Source organism: Anguilla anguilla, chromosome 12 (genome assembly GCF_013347855.1).
Source record: "Anguilla anguilla isolate fAngAng1 chromosome 12, fAngAng1.pri, whole genome shotgun sequence".
Classification (NCBI taxonomy): Eukaryota; Metazoa; Chordata; class Actinopteri; order Anguilliformes; family Anguillidae; genus Anguilla; species Anguilla anguilla.
In genome coordinates, this window is record NC_049212.1 from 38653615 (window position 1) to 38669176 (window position 15562).

Consider the following 15562-nt stretch of genomic DNA (forward strand, 5'->3'; position numbering starts at 1 on the left):
CATGCAGTGGGAAATGCTTGTAATTAAGTCTCGCTGTGAAACATTTCACTTCACCACTATTTATAGCCACAAGTAAGCACTACGATTTAATCCTACTTATTCTTTGGTTAGTTCTTTTTTTGCAGTATACATCATAAAACCGTTTATCGCAGTGCTTTCAGCGAATGGCCTGTTTGACATTGAGTGGTGAATCTAACCGAGAATCAACCAGACAGGGAAGATGGACGTGCAAGTGATGGTCCATAATTCACTGGACTATTAATTCACAGCAGAAGAAAGAAAAGGCACCCGTGATAAGAGAACTAACTCTCTGGGTAATTCCAAACACCGTGTGACCCGATTAAATCATCTGCCCAGGCTTATAAGCGTGCATGTTTATCAAAGACCCCTCTGCCCAGCCTCTACACTCCATCTTTCTTTTTTTCGCACGGTCTCAAATTAGCAGAATATTACAGCAGCCGAATATTAATAATCGGCCGGGGCGACCCAAAGCCTTGTCTCGCACGTTGCCGCGGTTACTGCACGTGAGCAATGAGACCTACTTTCTCTGCTTTGCTTGGAAAGCCACTCAGTCTCTTTGGTTTTAAGGGGGTTATGAATCTCCACTGACCTCTCACAGGCCTGCCTGTGAGTGTGTCCGGGCGCGTGCTACAGCACTGAGACGCATCGTCACCGCCATTTTTAATCCTCGTGTCCGGCCCCAGCAGCTACGGCAGAGTTATGTTATGTCCATTACTGCACGTCCGGCGGCAGTGTAGCATGGTGGGTAAGGAACTGGGCTTGTAACCGAAGGGTCATAGGTTCCATTCCTTGAGCAAGGTACTTAACCTGCACTGCTTCAGCATATATCCAGCTGTATAAATGGATGCAGTGTAAATGCTATGAAAAAGTTCTGAAAAGTCACTCCGGATGAGAATGTCTGCTAAATGCCTGTATTGTAATAGTATCAGGTTTCTCTTTTTCCCTCAGTAATAGTGCAGATTATGTCAGCACATTCTTAGCCATGGGCAGGGCCGAGGCCTACGATCAGGGATTTCTACAGTTATTTTCGAACGTATTCCAAATTCCGTCTTTCAGAAGACGTGCGACAGCGGCGGTCACCTTCCGCAAACTCAAAACGCGGCGGTGTCACGACGTTCCCCCGCCGGAATATCTTGGCCTACATCGGCATTATAAATACCGCGCCCCTCTCCTGCCGCCCCTCTGCCTGTCTGTCTGTCTGTCTGTCCCACGTGAGACGAGACGGCCGGCGGGCCGCTCTGGCTAATTTTCCCCTCCGCCCCGTGCGCACGCGCACCTGTACCTGTCGGACCGTTTAAGAGCGAGACCCTGCGACTCATCGGCGGTGTAATTACTCAGAGCGGCCCGCCGGCGGGGAGGCGCCGGGCCGAGCAGCTGCTGGGTCAGCGTGTGCCCCAGTTTCACAGCGGGATTGGGTCTCAGTGTGTCACACCGAGCAGCTCACGGGCCAGCTCACGGTGCGCAGAGAGCTTCTTCTTTTTCCAAAGGCTTTCACATCCCATAAACAAATCAACCCCATCTCACAGGGCTTCATATGATGGCTGGCATAACTTTGGCCAATAAACTATCTTCAAGGGCAGCGATGGCTTTATACATGTTGCCTGGGACATGGACTAAAATGCAATCAGAGGGTGCGATTTCAAAGTCTCGCTATATACTATATATTGAACTTTTAATTTGGAATATTAATTTGTTTAATATTTGTGATATTATATTTTATTTTGTATGTTATATGATATCTATCTAATAATAAAATCCTTTCAATGAAAGATCCCACATAAGAACTACTGAAATCATTCATAAGCGCCTATTTATAAACACCTGCATTAGCACTATAACATTTGGAATTTCATGTTAGCTTCACCAGTGAAAGGAAAGATTACATAGCACACCCTGTGCCATGGCACTCTATATCAATGGGCATGCATGTTTATGTAGTTTTTATGACGGTGCAATGTAGCCTTTTGGTATGACCCTTCATAATGTGTTATGTGTTAATAGTTATGGCTTATATGAGGAGCAGACCTGGGTCAAACACGTATTTGTTTTGGAATCAAATACTTTTCAACGCTTTGAACTTGTATGGTGTATGGGAACCTATGAAATACTCTCAAAAAGTGCAAACCTCACCTTCTGGTCATATTGGCAGGCTCAGTTGCACCAGGCAAGATCAACAGTGCACAGAGAAGTACCTGAATCCAAAACAAACACGTATTTGACCCAGGTCTGATAGGGAGTGACTCCAAGAGTGGGAAGAGCTGGACATGGTACCATTCTGAAAATATACATAGCGACTGAGAATCGGACCATAACCAGGGAAAGCAGCTTGTGCAACAAAAAAAAAAAACAACCGCTACGTACCAAAAAAAAAAATCACCACAGAGAAATCATGCAGCTGACAAGTGTTAGCAGACGGTTCGGTAGCAGGAATTGAGGCGCGTTTTCGGTTGTCTCACCAGACCAATCAGGTAAGGGCTCCCAGCATCCCCCAGGATGTGCGAGGTGAAGCTCTGCAGGGCCACGGCAGTGGCTCTCCGCGTCGGGATGACGACGTACTGCAGGGCGGGAGAGATCACAACTACGATGTAACCGCCGCGTAAAAAAGAGAGAGTCGGGAGTCAGCGGCCGCCCGCTCAAGCGTGGCAAAGCATCCTGGGGGTATTCGGCAGGGCGAGGTGGAAGAGCACTCCAAAAAACATCTCTACGAGCCATCAGGACAGTCCTGAGCTGGTACCTCGTCGTGTAGCATGCAGACATACATCCTGTCTGACCTGAGCCTGGTCTTTATTGGGGTAATTATACTCGCCAGTATACCTCACGCGCAATAACTCGGCTTCTCTGACAGTTACACGCTTTAAAATAAAAGGGGGGGGAGAAAGAGGAAGTCTTTGTTAAGTGTTTCACGCATAGGTCGTCCGAGCTCTCGTTGAGACGAAGCGCGGGTCGCGCCACTTACCATCAAAATGTCCGCCGTAATCGCCCAGTTTAAAAAGAGCAACGTCTCCCCGATGAAAATGCAGACCTGTGAGGAAGGAGGGAGGGATGGAGAGATGGAGAGAGAGAGAGAGAGAGAGAGAGAGTGAGTCTGTGCTCTACCTTTGCTGTTTGTTGACACAGTATTACACGTTTTTATAAAACGAAACCAATGTCTTGGATTCCATCATATGTAAAGATGAGTTTTAGTAATCACAGAGTATACCTAGACAGTATACTCAAAAATTAGCCATCGTGCACTTTGGGTGGGCGGTGCTTCAAGTTTGCGTCGAAATCACATCTTACAGGCAAGAGTTTTCAGGGAACTGTCAAAGTGAAATTAAAAGTGAGCGTGGCGAAATCACGTCTCGCTCATTAAGGAATGACTCATCGTCGCTCTCAGTGAGTTTCGGAGAGGACATTCACCGCGTTTAAGCACCTGGAATATTCTGAGACTGTCGACAGTCGGGACGGAGCCACACAGGAGCCGGGCTTGTGTGCCACCCGGATGACCCAGGCACGATCAGGCGCGCGCCAACAACAGACAAAAAGACGATAGGAGGAGGAGGAGGAGGTCTGAATTTAAAACAGATGTCCGACACATCTGGCTCTTAATCGTCGGCACCTGGAGGATTCCGGGGGGGGGTCTGGCTGGGGGGGGGGGGGGGGGGGGGGGGTTATTGGGGGGTGCTGGCTGGGGGTTAACGTGCCTTCTGTTCCTCACAGTATGGGGGGGGGGGGGGGTGAATGGCGGAGAGAGAGAGCGCAAAGGGCCAGGCACCGAACCAGCTCCCTGTGGAGAGCGCTGAAAACAGCCCCGTCAGGCTGCCAAGCGCAGGCCCATTTAAACGCAGTGGCATGCCCCGAACGACACGCCCATCTGCTCTGCCCACGGGGCGGCAGTGCAGTACAACGGGTAAGGAGCTGGTCTTGTAACCTAAAGGTCACAGGTTCGATTCCCCAGGTAGAACACTGCTGTTGCACTCTTGAGCAAAGTACTTAACCTGCATTGCTTCAGTAAACAGTATATCCAGCTGTATAAATGGATGCGATGTAGTAAGTTGTGCAAGTCGCTCTGGATAAGAATGTCTGTCTAAATGCCTGTAATGAATGGACTCCTTCTGATGGCTTGGGTTCAGAGTACACAGTTTTGTAAATTATTGTGTGGCACGATACACTAGAATTGACTGTGGTCAGTCAAGCCAGTTGCTGACAAATTCCAGAAACAAAATCTGTGCAGAAACTTTTTGCCGAGCCAAGACACCTTTTTCAGAGACTTGTTTGTGAGGCCAAACACAACAGTCCTCCAGTCGCTGCAGTCCTCCAGCAGGTTGAGCAAGCCGCAGAAGTACCGTTTAAAACCTTCTCTCTGTCTCTGACAGGTTAAGTCTTCCCACTGGACACGGGACATAAAAAGTGAGGGGTTTTTTTTGTTTGTCTTTATTAACTTCGTCCCAATGTGTGTTACCGGGCCGCTCCCCTGCTTTGATTCTGACCCAAAATGAGATCGCGTACCGCGTCGCTTTATGTAACACCGAGGCTCCCCGCTCAATGTTTAATGGGCTTTCTAAAAATACCCGCGGATATGTGAGACTCCCATAAGAGCTCCTCCGAGCTGGCGGGCTGGCGGACGCGGGCGGGCTGGCGGGCGCTGGCGGGCTGGCGGGCGCGGGCGGGCGCGGGGGGCTGCACCATCACTCACGTAGGCTCCCACGATGCTCTTCTTGGCGGCGACGAAGATGAAGCAGATGAAGATGGCCGAGCCCAGCATGCTGACGGCGCACACCAGCGGGTCCGCCCTCTCCGTCTTCTGCCGGCACAGGCGGGTGGAGGCCGCCCCGATCAGCACCCCCAGGAAGCCCGTCACGCAGGTGATGGCCCCGAAAATCAGGCTGGTGGGGGGGGGGGGGGGGGAGTCAGGGGAGGGGGAGGGAGTCAGGTGCCAGGCACAGACAGTAATTTAATATTTACAGTCAGTTATGCAGTAAATACATTGCCCTTTAGTGCGGTGGCGTTTCTGTGTTTATAGCCTTATAAGACCGCGCCCCCTTCCCCGCCCCCCCCCCCCGTCCCATCCCACCTGCCAAGCTTTAACTGCCCTGTCCACACATTGCTTACCCTTACCCTTTGTGTTAAGCAGATGGACCTGTGTGTTAAAAGGCTATGGTAGCAGGTACCTGTCTCTGTATCTGTGTGTTAAAGGCTCAGGTAGCAGGTACCTGTCTCTGTACCTGTGTGTTAAAAGGCTCAGGTAGCAGGTACCTGTCTCTGTACCTGTGTGTTAAAAGGCTCAGGTAGCAGGTACCTGTCTCTGTACCTGTGTGTTAAAGGCTCAGGTAGCAGGTACCTGTCTCTGTACCTGTGCGTTTAAGGGCTCAGGTAGCAGGTACCTGTCTCTGTACCTGTGCGTCGAAAGGCTCAGGTAGCAGGTACCTGTCTCTGTACCTGTGTGTTAAAGGCTCAGGTAGCAGGTACCTGTCTCTGTACCTGTGCGTTTAAGGGCTCAGGTAGCAGGTACCTGTCTCTGTACCTGTGTGTTAAAGAGCTCAGGTAGCAGGTACCTGTCTCTGTACCTGTGCGTTAAAGGCTCAGGTAGCAGGTACCTGTCTCGGATGCTGCAGGGCTCCTCGGTGCAGGGCACCGCGGTCTTCTGGACCACCTGGGCCCGGTACAGGTACTGCGGGATCCACATGCCGAAGGCGCCCGTGGCGAAGGACACGGCGGCCGAGGCCAGGGACGAGAACACGTAACTGCGGCTGCGAGACGGAGAAAAATTATATTATGATAATGTTATTATTATTGTTATTATTATTATTATTCGTAGTAGTAGTAGTACTAGTAGTAGCATTTGTAGTAGAAGTAGTAGTCATACTTTTATTATTGACAATTTCATTATTATTATTAATAATAATAATAATAATAATAAGAACAAGAAAAAGGAGGAGAAGAAAAATACAGCCATGCCCCCCAACTAGAAGGAAATAAATAAAAAAAATCTGAAGGCTAGTCGAATATCTAGAGGACAGAAAGTTCATTCAGCGTTTATTTTTCACACAAAAGCAATGTCGGCTGACATTTTACACATTTATTTATTGATGGAGTTATTGGGCAAAGCGTCCTGCTCAAGGGGTGCTGCAGTGTCCCAGCGTGAACCCTCTGGCCCCTGTTTCCCAACCCCATTCCGCCCCCCCCCATCCCCTCCCCCCGTTTCCTCTCACTTTTTGGCCAGGGCCTTCATGTCGCAGGCCCAAGTGGTGCGGGCCTTGAGCTGCACCCCCAGCTGATCGGCGCTCCCCCGCTTGGGTTCCGGAACACAGAAGAGGATCAGGGTCCCGGCTGTCATCCCCAAAACCGGGGACACCTGCAAAAGGTAGACAAAAAATAAAAATAAAATAAATTCCTCAAGTCAGTGCCAGTAATCACAAATGCTGAATTTTAGACATACTGCACATGTCAGTCATGGGACATTAAAATTTCATTTCCATCCATATTTTTGAAGCACATCTGCACGCTGCAGAATTTTTTTCCTCATTTTTCTTTAAGTTTCCCGTGCACCTATATTGGCTTCACATCAGTAGTTGGCTCGAAAAAAAACACTTGTGTACAGACCGTTAATGCTGGATGTGCGCTGTCAGCGCATTTTAATGTATTCCTTTATAAACCTTCCAGGTTTTCTTGTCCGCCTATGTACAGTGGAATATGGTTGCGTTGCATGCATGCATGCATTTAAGCAAAAAATAACAGATAATTAAGTGAATAAATGGAAAAATCCCCTTGAGTATGCAAGTCTTCTTATATAAATGTCACATCTAATCAGTGTTGCATAATTACCTCCTTTCCGAGCTTTTTACGACGCACACTTAAAAAAAAATCCTTACCGTTCAGTTGTCAACAAAAACATTCAAGCGATGCAGGACACACGCATAGTGTGTGATCATAAAAAAAACGAATGCCATCTGCCAAACAGAGTCCATCTCCGCATTTATTTTACAGCGTCTGCGGGCGAATCTGTATTCCGAACAGCTCGGTTGGCGTTGTTTACCGCGCGAGCTTTCTCCTTCCACAGCCTTTTCGATTCTGCAGCCGATATGCAAACGTCTGCACGCGGACAGAACGCCAAACTTCACAGGGCGATTTTATTTTTGCCTTTTCTTCTGACTTCTGTGCCGCGCAGTGACATGATGACGAAACACGTGACCATTGCGCAAAGGTCCACACAGAACGAATAGCTCGAAGGCTTAGGAATTGAGATTCGTGGAATAATATCCACCCTCTCGGGCAGAAAAGGGCAGATGGCAATCTTACTACAAGCCCTGAGGCTCCATTCTCCACCGTCGCTCCAAATCTTCACATATTTTACGAAGGAAGGCTCAAAATTAACTAAATTAATAAAACAAAATATATAGAGACTTTATTTATATACAGAGCAGTTAATTGCTGGATTTAACCATTTTTTAAAAAATTATGAATGAATTAATTTTTTAGTAGAGATCATAAATGACCTATCTTGGGGTTGTTTTATTGTTGAGTTGCACTAAACAATAAAATAGTTTGGGTTTGAAGCCTTGAATGTCAAGCCCTGCATTTCCTTTGTGACATAATAAGTGTTCAGAACAGGAGGTCTCGGGAAGGCCAAAACACATGGAGTGCATAATTGCATCTGCTGCCAAGTAGCCACTCAAAACTATTGCTGCTGTACATGGGTTTAGAAAAAAGAAGGGGGAAAAAAAAGAAATTCCTTTTGGCACTTCTGAACATCCCGCATGCTGTGTTGCAAGAGGCCAAATGTTTTAGTGCATTTTATTGTGCTGGCCAAGACTCTGCTCAGTTTATAACAGCGCATCAAGGTTTTTGAAAGAGTAATGCCTTGCTATTTTATTACAGTGGAGGCTTGATATTCCATCTGCGCAAGGTAAAGGCAAAGTGTTCCATTTTAACTGTGTGCTAAGACCCCGATCGGGAGAGGGAGGAGGGGGGGGGAGGGGGTCTGTTACTTCCTTTATTTCCAGTGGCAGACTCCATTGATGCAATCTTCTTTCAGTGGCCAAAATGTTAGCAATTTCTTTTTCTTTTTTCCAGAAATCTTTAAGATCAGCAGGACCCCAAGTGGTGATGTGTAAGTATCTCTGCGTGAGTCGAGGCAACTGAGGTTGGACGAAGACGAATTGCCCAGAGCCAATGAAAAGCAGATTTCATCCCCCTCCACCACACTCCACCTCCCACTAAGCTACACCATGTCAGTTCTCCACAACGCGACATCTCTTGTCTCTTCTTTTGTATCAACAGTGGTAATCAACCCTGTTCCTGGGGATTGTACTATCCTGTAGGATTTCATTTCAACCCTGATTTGGCATATCTGGCTCTACGAATTGGCAGCTCAACATGATCTCTAGCTGTGGAATGAGGTGTGGCTTTGTCAGGGTTGGAGTGAAAACCTGCAGGATGGTAGATCTCCAGGAACAGGATTGGTTACCATTGGTTTTACAACATTCACATTCTTCTGTGGTCGGTGATCGACAGAGGTGGAAAGTCCGGGGCTCAGGAAGTAAAAGTCCTGCCATGTTTTTCTTCCACCCATGAACTCAGCCATCTTATTTCACTAATTGGTTCCACCTCCTGGCTGAATAATTGTGCAGATTAGCAAACGCTGGTGAGTGGAACACAACACTAGGGAGGACAGTTGACCTGTGTTGATCAACTTTTTTTCCCCACAGCCCCATGAGGAAGAAGATGTTAAATAAGTAAAGAATCGGTAAAGAATGAGTAACGAATTAGTGAGGAATGAGTAATCAATGAGTAAGGAGCGAGAGCTCTTACCCTTAAAGCCCAATGCCAGTCCCCAGCTGCATGCTTGGCGCTGGACCCGAGGATGTAGCCCAGCCCACTGGATGGGGAGAGATCGGGTGATAGCATTCACACTCACAAACTTGAATGTTGGGAGAAACAAGACCAGGTCAGAACCTCTCCGGCCGACCAATGGTGTAACTTCATCACTCAGTCACTCAGTCACTCAGTCAGTCACAGACATTCACGTTTGTAGGGCTGGCACCGCTGTAGCGGTCCAGTCAAAAAAATCTAATATAACATAATTTTTAAAAAAAACTATTAATTCATTAAAACAGAAGCAAACAAAAGATTTTATTCCATTCCAAGGTCAAGAGGACACCCGGCTCATTTTTCATCTTTTCCCCCAGAGTACGGAATAGGAGGGCGAAGTCAAATATTATTCATGCAGCGGACCATGCGGCTCCGACCGCATCTTCACGCAGCTTAAATATTCATTTGGGTCGGCCTCCCCGCGCCTCCTCTCCGTTTCGCGGCTGACGGGAGCTTCTGTAAGCGGGGGGGCGGGGGGGGGGGGGGTACCCGAGCCGTCAAGTCAAAGGCCAGAGCACTGCAGCATCTTGGTTTTATTGCTTAGATCTCTGCTGACTTGTGTCAAAAGCCCCATGCACACAAAATAGCATAACCGGTTTAACATTCAAATCTGATTTGCGTACAGCTCACGCATATATACAGGATGGATTTTCAGTTAAAAATTTTTTATGGCTCCAATAGTCTAACTCCTCCCTATTTTAATACCATGAAGATTAAATTACTATCAGTTGAAATGCTTTTGGCAGTAGATTATAGTCTTCTATTGCTATTGGCACTTACAGCTTACTGTACAAGCCAATGAGTCAGCCAGTTAGTGGGCTACGATAGAAAAAAAAGAAAAATCAATCTTCCACAAAAAAATTAATAAAAATAAGCAATTTTCCTGAGAATGTGAAGGACAGTTGGATTTCTGACCACTGTTTATGACCTATGATTTTCCAGGATAAAACATTTTCAAGGGTCTTCTAAGACTAAGGATCTGCATATGTGTGAATGCACAGCAACACTGCAAGAAGCTTAATTTACAGTATGAGGCCTCAGAAGACTTTGTCCTTGTCTGACCCAATTCACAGACTTGTTAACAGTGATAATTTGTACTCAGGTGTAAATAAATAAAATATCAGGCTTTGGCAATTCAGAATTAACATTGTCCCAGTTTACAGTCACATTTAAATACTCTTGCTCAGATATTCTCACAGCTGAGAAACTGTGTGTACCATTTACAGTCCAAGAAGCCAATGAATACAGTCAGCTTGTGTATTCTTCTTAGCCTAAGGGGATTTTTCTGTGGAGATGTCTAAACAACAGAGAGCCTCCTCCACTGATTATAATTATTTGATGGGATAGGGAAAATTACATATTGTCACTCATTTGTTTGCATCTGTGTGCACTTATTTCTGCAATACAGGAACTCCGGAATGATTTTTTTCATATAACGAATCAGGTGTGCAGAGTTTCAGGTCTGCACTGCGGCTGGAGTATACAAATGCAATATTAATGTTAATCCATGTCTCGTCAAAGACTTTGTTTTGTCTGAATGCGCAAGGGTAAATCCAGCTGAGAACCGAATACAATTGTCAAAATTTAGTTCAGCTGATTACGGTCAATGCTTTTTTTTTTAGCCACAATTAGTTTATTTGCATATTGCTTTTATGTTTTTGCTTTAAAACATTTATATGACTGTGCATCCACACGCAGCTTCAGTAGGCCACAATATTAAAGTCCTTGTAATTCAGACCTTCTATATGGCTCAGTTTTAGGTGGAACCCGATTGCAGACCCAGTAAAATGTTCAGTGTTATATAAACTCTTACAACGTTTATGAGTCCGCTAGGGCTAGTGTAGATTCCTATAAAATTTGTTTCAGTTGAATTATCACTGGACGTTCTACTGTCCACATTTACCCTAGGACGGAGTGTGGCACAGTGGGTAAGGAACTGGGCTTGTAACCGAAAGGTCGCCCGTTCGATTCCCAGGTAAGGACACTGCCGTTGTACCCTTGAGCAAGGTACTTAACCTGCATTGCTTCAGTATATATATCCAGCTGTATAAATGGATACAATGTAAAATGCTATGTAAAAAGTTGTGTAAGTCGCTCTGGATAAGAGCATCTGCTAAATGCCTGTAATGTAATGTAGTTATGGTCTGAGCCATGCAATTGGCTGAGAGAAGAATTGGATTATACAGTGTTGGGAACGACAGGGGACATGCTGAGTTTACTGGCCCCCTTACCTGCCCAGGGGGATGGCGAAGTAGAAGATGGAGAGCACCATGGTGCGGGTGTTGTTGGTGAACAGGTCCCCGATGATGGTGGGAGAGATGGACGAGTAGCTGGACTCCCCGATACCCACCAGGCCCCTCGACAGGACAAACAGCCAGTAATACTGCAAAGAGCAGGGGGGCTGGATGAGTTACACAGAACCAGCGGTCCTCCATACAGCGACCAGACAAACCAACAGTCCATTATCCATTCGTTTTCTATACCCGCTCATCCTGAGCAGGGTCACGGGGGGGGTGGGGGGTTGCTGAAGCCTATCCCAGCATGCATTGGACGAGAGGCAGGAATACACCCTGGACAGGCCGCCAATCTATCACAGGGCACTTTTGCTAAACCGATAGCCTGTAGCCATTTTCCATCAGGAATCATTGAATAGCAAATGCAATACAACTGAACCGGGAAGTACTCATTATTCCATGCCAGCAAATTCCTCATCAGATCAGATTACTGAGAGGCTCTGTTTGTGGTGCATGATGGGTATCATGGGTATCAGATACGCTGATGGGTATACAGTCAGGTATCGAGACAGTGACACAATTTTATTTTTGTGTTTTTTTGGCTCTGCTCTCCAGCACATTGAATTTGAAATAGAACAATGAACAGTGTTAAAGTGCAGACTGTCAGATTTAATTTTAGAGTATTTACATCCATATCAGGAGATTTGTGGAGGAATTACAGCCCTATTTATATATAGTCCTCCCATTTTAGGGGAGCAAAAGTAATTGGGCAATTGGCTGCTCAGCTGTTTCTGGACCAGCTGTGTGTCCTTGGATCATTAGTTCACGCACAAGAAAGTGAACAAAAGGTCTAGAGTTGATTCTAGGTGGGGAATTTGCATGTGGAGTCTGATGCTGTTGTCTCTCAACATGAAAACCAAAAAAGCGTCAATGCCACTAAAGCAGGCCATCAAGCCAAGATATTAGGTATGTGAAAAAAACTGATCTTTATGTAGTCCACATATATACATTAAATTCATACTATATACATAAATATATACATATATACATATATACAAAACAAATTCCTTGTATGTGAAAACCTACTTGGCGATAAACCTGATTCTGATTCTGATTCTGATTCTAAATTTATTTTTGATAGTCATCTAGGGAAAATAAAAAAAGGTTAATCTTCAACAAAATGGTGAACATATTGTTTTTTGGTTCCCAACAGATAATAAAATATATATAAAAAAATATTTGTATGAACTTGAACATATTTTCAAGGAAAAGAGTGTATTTAAAATAGATTTACTTCTTGAATAACGAATTGATTTCCTAATCTCAGGAATGTGAATCTATCAGATGAATTGTATTTTTATATGACAGCACTTTGATGGTCTAACAGAACGTGACGCGAGCAGTGTCACAGACCACTTCTACATCTGCTGCTGCAAGATTTCCGTTCCATTGGAAGATCTGCGCTCAAGAGCCAACTTTTTTCTGTGCTCCTCACAGTTCAAAAAACTCCCACATGGCAAAAAAAAAGAAAGCCTCTCACAGTATCCAAACATCCGCAAACCCACAATAATCAATACGGTTGCTTCTACAGTACCAGGCCTCCGTCCTTTGTTGACTGCTTGCTACTCTCCACGGCTGTAAGCCTGTCTGCATGTATACTTTTTCTTCTTCAGACGAATGCAGGGGCCTATGTTTGACTACCCCAGGTTAAGGTTTCTTTGGTACATTTTTATTTTTACATTTACATTACAGGCATTTGGCAGACGCTCTTATCCAGAGCGACGTACAACAAAGTGTATAACCATAACCAGGAACAAGCATGACGAAACCCCTAGAGAGAAGTACCGGTCCAAGTACAGGGAACAACCGCATAGTTCAACCTGGACCCTGGTGGTTAAACTGATTAACACTAACAACGAGAGCGGCAACAACGCAGTCTATGGAAAAATAAGAATAAATAAAAATACAAGTAGTTGTTAAGACTGGCGCATCAACTAAGTCACCTACGAAACAGCTGCCTAGTTACAACCCTAAGCTTACAGTCATTTACAGGGGGGTAGGGAGGGATGGGGAGAGGTGCAGCCTGAAGAGGTGGGTCTTCAGTCGTCGTTTGAAATGGGTCACAGTCTCAGCTGTTCTGACCTCCACAGGGAGGTCATTCCACCATCGTGGGGCCAGAACAGACAGGAGACGTGTTCTGGAAGTGCAGGTGCGAAGAGGGGGAGGTGCTAGGCGTCCTGAGGTAGCAGAACGGAGGGATCTGGCTGGCATGTAGGGTTTGAATATCTTGTGAAGGTATGCTGGGGCTGATCCCTTGACTGCCTGGTATGCTAGAACCAATGTTTTGAATTTGATTTATTTGAATGTTTAATGCATACTGGCTGTATCTGAGGGATGTATGACAGGTGACATGTGACATGTAAAATCCATATACGTTCAAGCAATATTTGATTTGAACATACATAAGCCATTTTAAGGCATTGAAGTTGCTGTTCCATTGAAACAAGCAGGGGAATGAGCTCTCACTTAAAATAGAACACTGGCCTACTTCAAAATTCAACTCAAAATTCTTTTTGTCGGTTTTTTTTTCTTCTTGCGCCTGAACACGACTTCTCCATGTTCGTCTGCATTTAAACGACCACACAAAGGAGAAGAAACCATGTCACTTTCACTGTCACTGTATCTGGGTCAGAAACCGGGTTGAAACTTTTGAGAGAAATTTAAATTCAGATCAATGTCTGAATGCGTATACAGCTACTACACATCTCCCATCTATTTATTTATTTATTTATTTATTCTCCATTTTACCCCCAAAGTGACAAAATCACATGGGCGGGTCCATTAGATGCTGATATGCAGGAAGAAGACAAGAGGCTCTAAATGAGAGAAAAAGGAAGATCTGACTGACTGTGCGTGCTCTCGTCAAACAGAAACCCGACAGAACCGCCCCCCCCCCTCACCCACCACCCCCACCCCCACCCCACAGCATGACTGCCTTCCATTTATATCCCTTCGTTTCAACATGACAACAGCGTGGCGGAGGCATCAGAGACTGTGCTACTCTTACTTATTAGGAGGTTATGTAACACCAGCAGCCAAGCAGCCATCAGCAGCCATCAGCAGCATGCCATGGGAGGAGAGGGTAGCTAAAACAGGGCTGCCCTCTGTGGTCTCCACTCACTCAAAAATACATCTTTGATGAGATCTTGCTATTTTTAGCAAAAAAGGTATTTTTGATTCACTCTCTCTCTCTTTTTTCTTTTTTTTCTTTTTTGCATCGTTATCTCACGTGACTCTCCTCTTCCACATGAGAGGATTCACGGTGGCACTTTATAACACAGCCCCGCCTGGTTACAAACGCTGAATAAATCATTTATAGCTGCACGACGTGTACCTGCAGACATAAAGCTTTAATGTTTGTGTCTTAAATAAATAAGTGTGGCAAAATGTGTAATCTAGAAAAGAGGGAAGGATTGTCAATCTGATACATCATTTTGTTTAGTCTCACATCACTGGAGCCCATTCTAACTAATTAGATTAATTTCTTGCAGCCCATCTCCGTATAACAGAGCTAAAAAACCTTTATTAATAGACTTAAAATCAAACAGCATATCGTAGTTGCGTATACTATTGGTTATGAGTGACTTGCTGTCCATTTATAGGGGTACTACGGAATTCTCTTCAGCAATGTGGGACCGGTAACCGGGGAATTAGTTAATTATTCAAGGTCTCAGTGACCCTTATGAGATCAGTTCAACTGACAGCAATGCGGCAGGATGTTTATCGCCCAGGAGGAATTACCCGATACACCCCAGTGACTAGTGCTGGGGGGAAGCCAGAAGCAAACGATGCCAACTTATCACTGATGTCACTTCTGTATTAAATAACATTTTCATCATCGAGGATCCCTATCATCGTCGAATAACATCCTAAGAGACACACAGACCCAGCTCTAATTTTACGTACTCTAATATAGACACAAGACAGATGTTCCGTGCCTGCAGTTTTTACAGGTTTGATTAATAAGGTCTGTCATGCGATTTACCAGGTACAAGCAACTCAAATCAATAGGAAGCCAGTAGATGACACCCAGGTTCTCTCTGAAGTGCCCGCCTCTTGTTGAAGTAAAAATAACTGCACAAAGAAGACATTATTTGAAGAAATGTATAAAACCATAGTTTAAATGTTTCAGTGACCAATGATATTTTGGAAATATTTGGAGTTGGGTACTCTGGACATACACACACAGTCACGGTTTAATAGATTCTGCAGCTAGGCGCCCAGAATGTCATACAGTGTTTGTATAGTCTTCTAGTCATTTCCCACAGATAAGCAGTTTGATTTGACCTTTGTATTCCAAAATGTTGATCTGTCTATCCTGTGTCTGCGCCGTGCTTGATCAGACCAGCAAAATGTCACTTAGTCTCCCTCAGGATGTCCTCTCTGTCTCTCTCTCT

At 45.3% G+C, this 15562-nt stretch overlaps 1 protein-coding gene across 2 annotated transcripts in view; it reads right to left on the reverse strand.

Annotated features, from left to right (window-relative positions):
* LOC118210448 (protein spinster homolog 2-like) overlaps nt 1–15562 on the reverse strand; it is a 64076-nt gene that overhangs the window by 13189 nt on the left and 35325 nt on the right. For both annotated transcript variants that reach the window (XM_035386660.1, XM_035386659.1), the window contains 7 exons: nt 11103–11254; nt 8812–8878; nt 6213–6355; nt 5598–5750; nt 4697–4886; nt 2978–3043; nt 2478–2576 (listed from right to left, as the gene is read on the reverse strand). In XM_035386660.1, coding sequence (XP_035242551.1) covers nt 2478–2576; nt 2978–3043; nt 4697–4886; nt 5598–5750; nt 6213–6355; nt 8812–8878; nt 11103–11254 — 870 coding nt within the window. The remainder of the gene's footprint in view (nt 1–2477; nt 2577–2977; nt 3044–4696; nt 4887–5597; nt 5751–6212; nt 6356–8811; nt 8879–11102; nt 11255–15562) is intronic.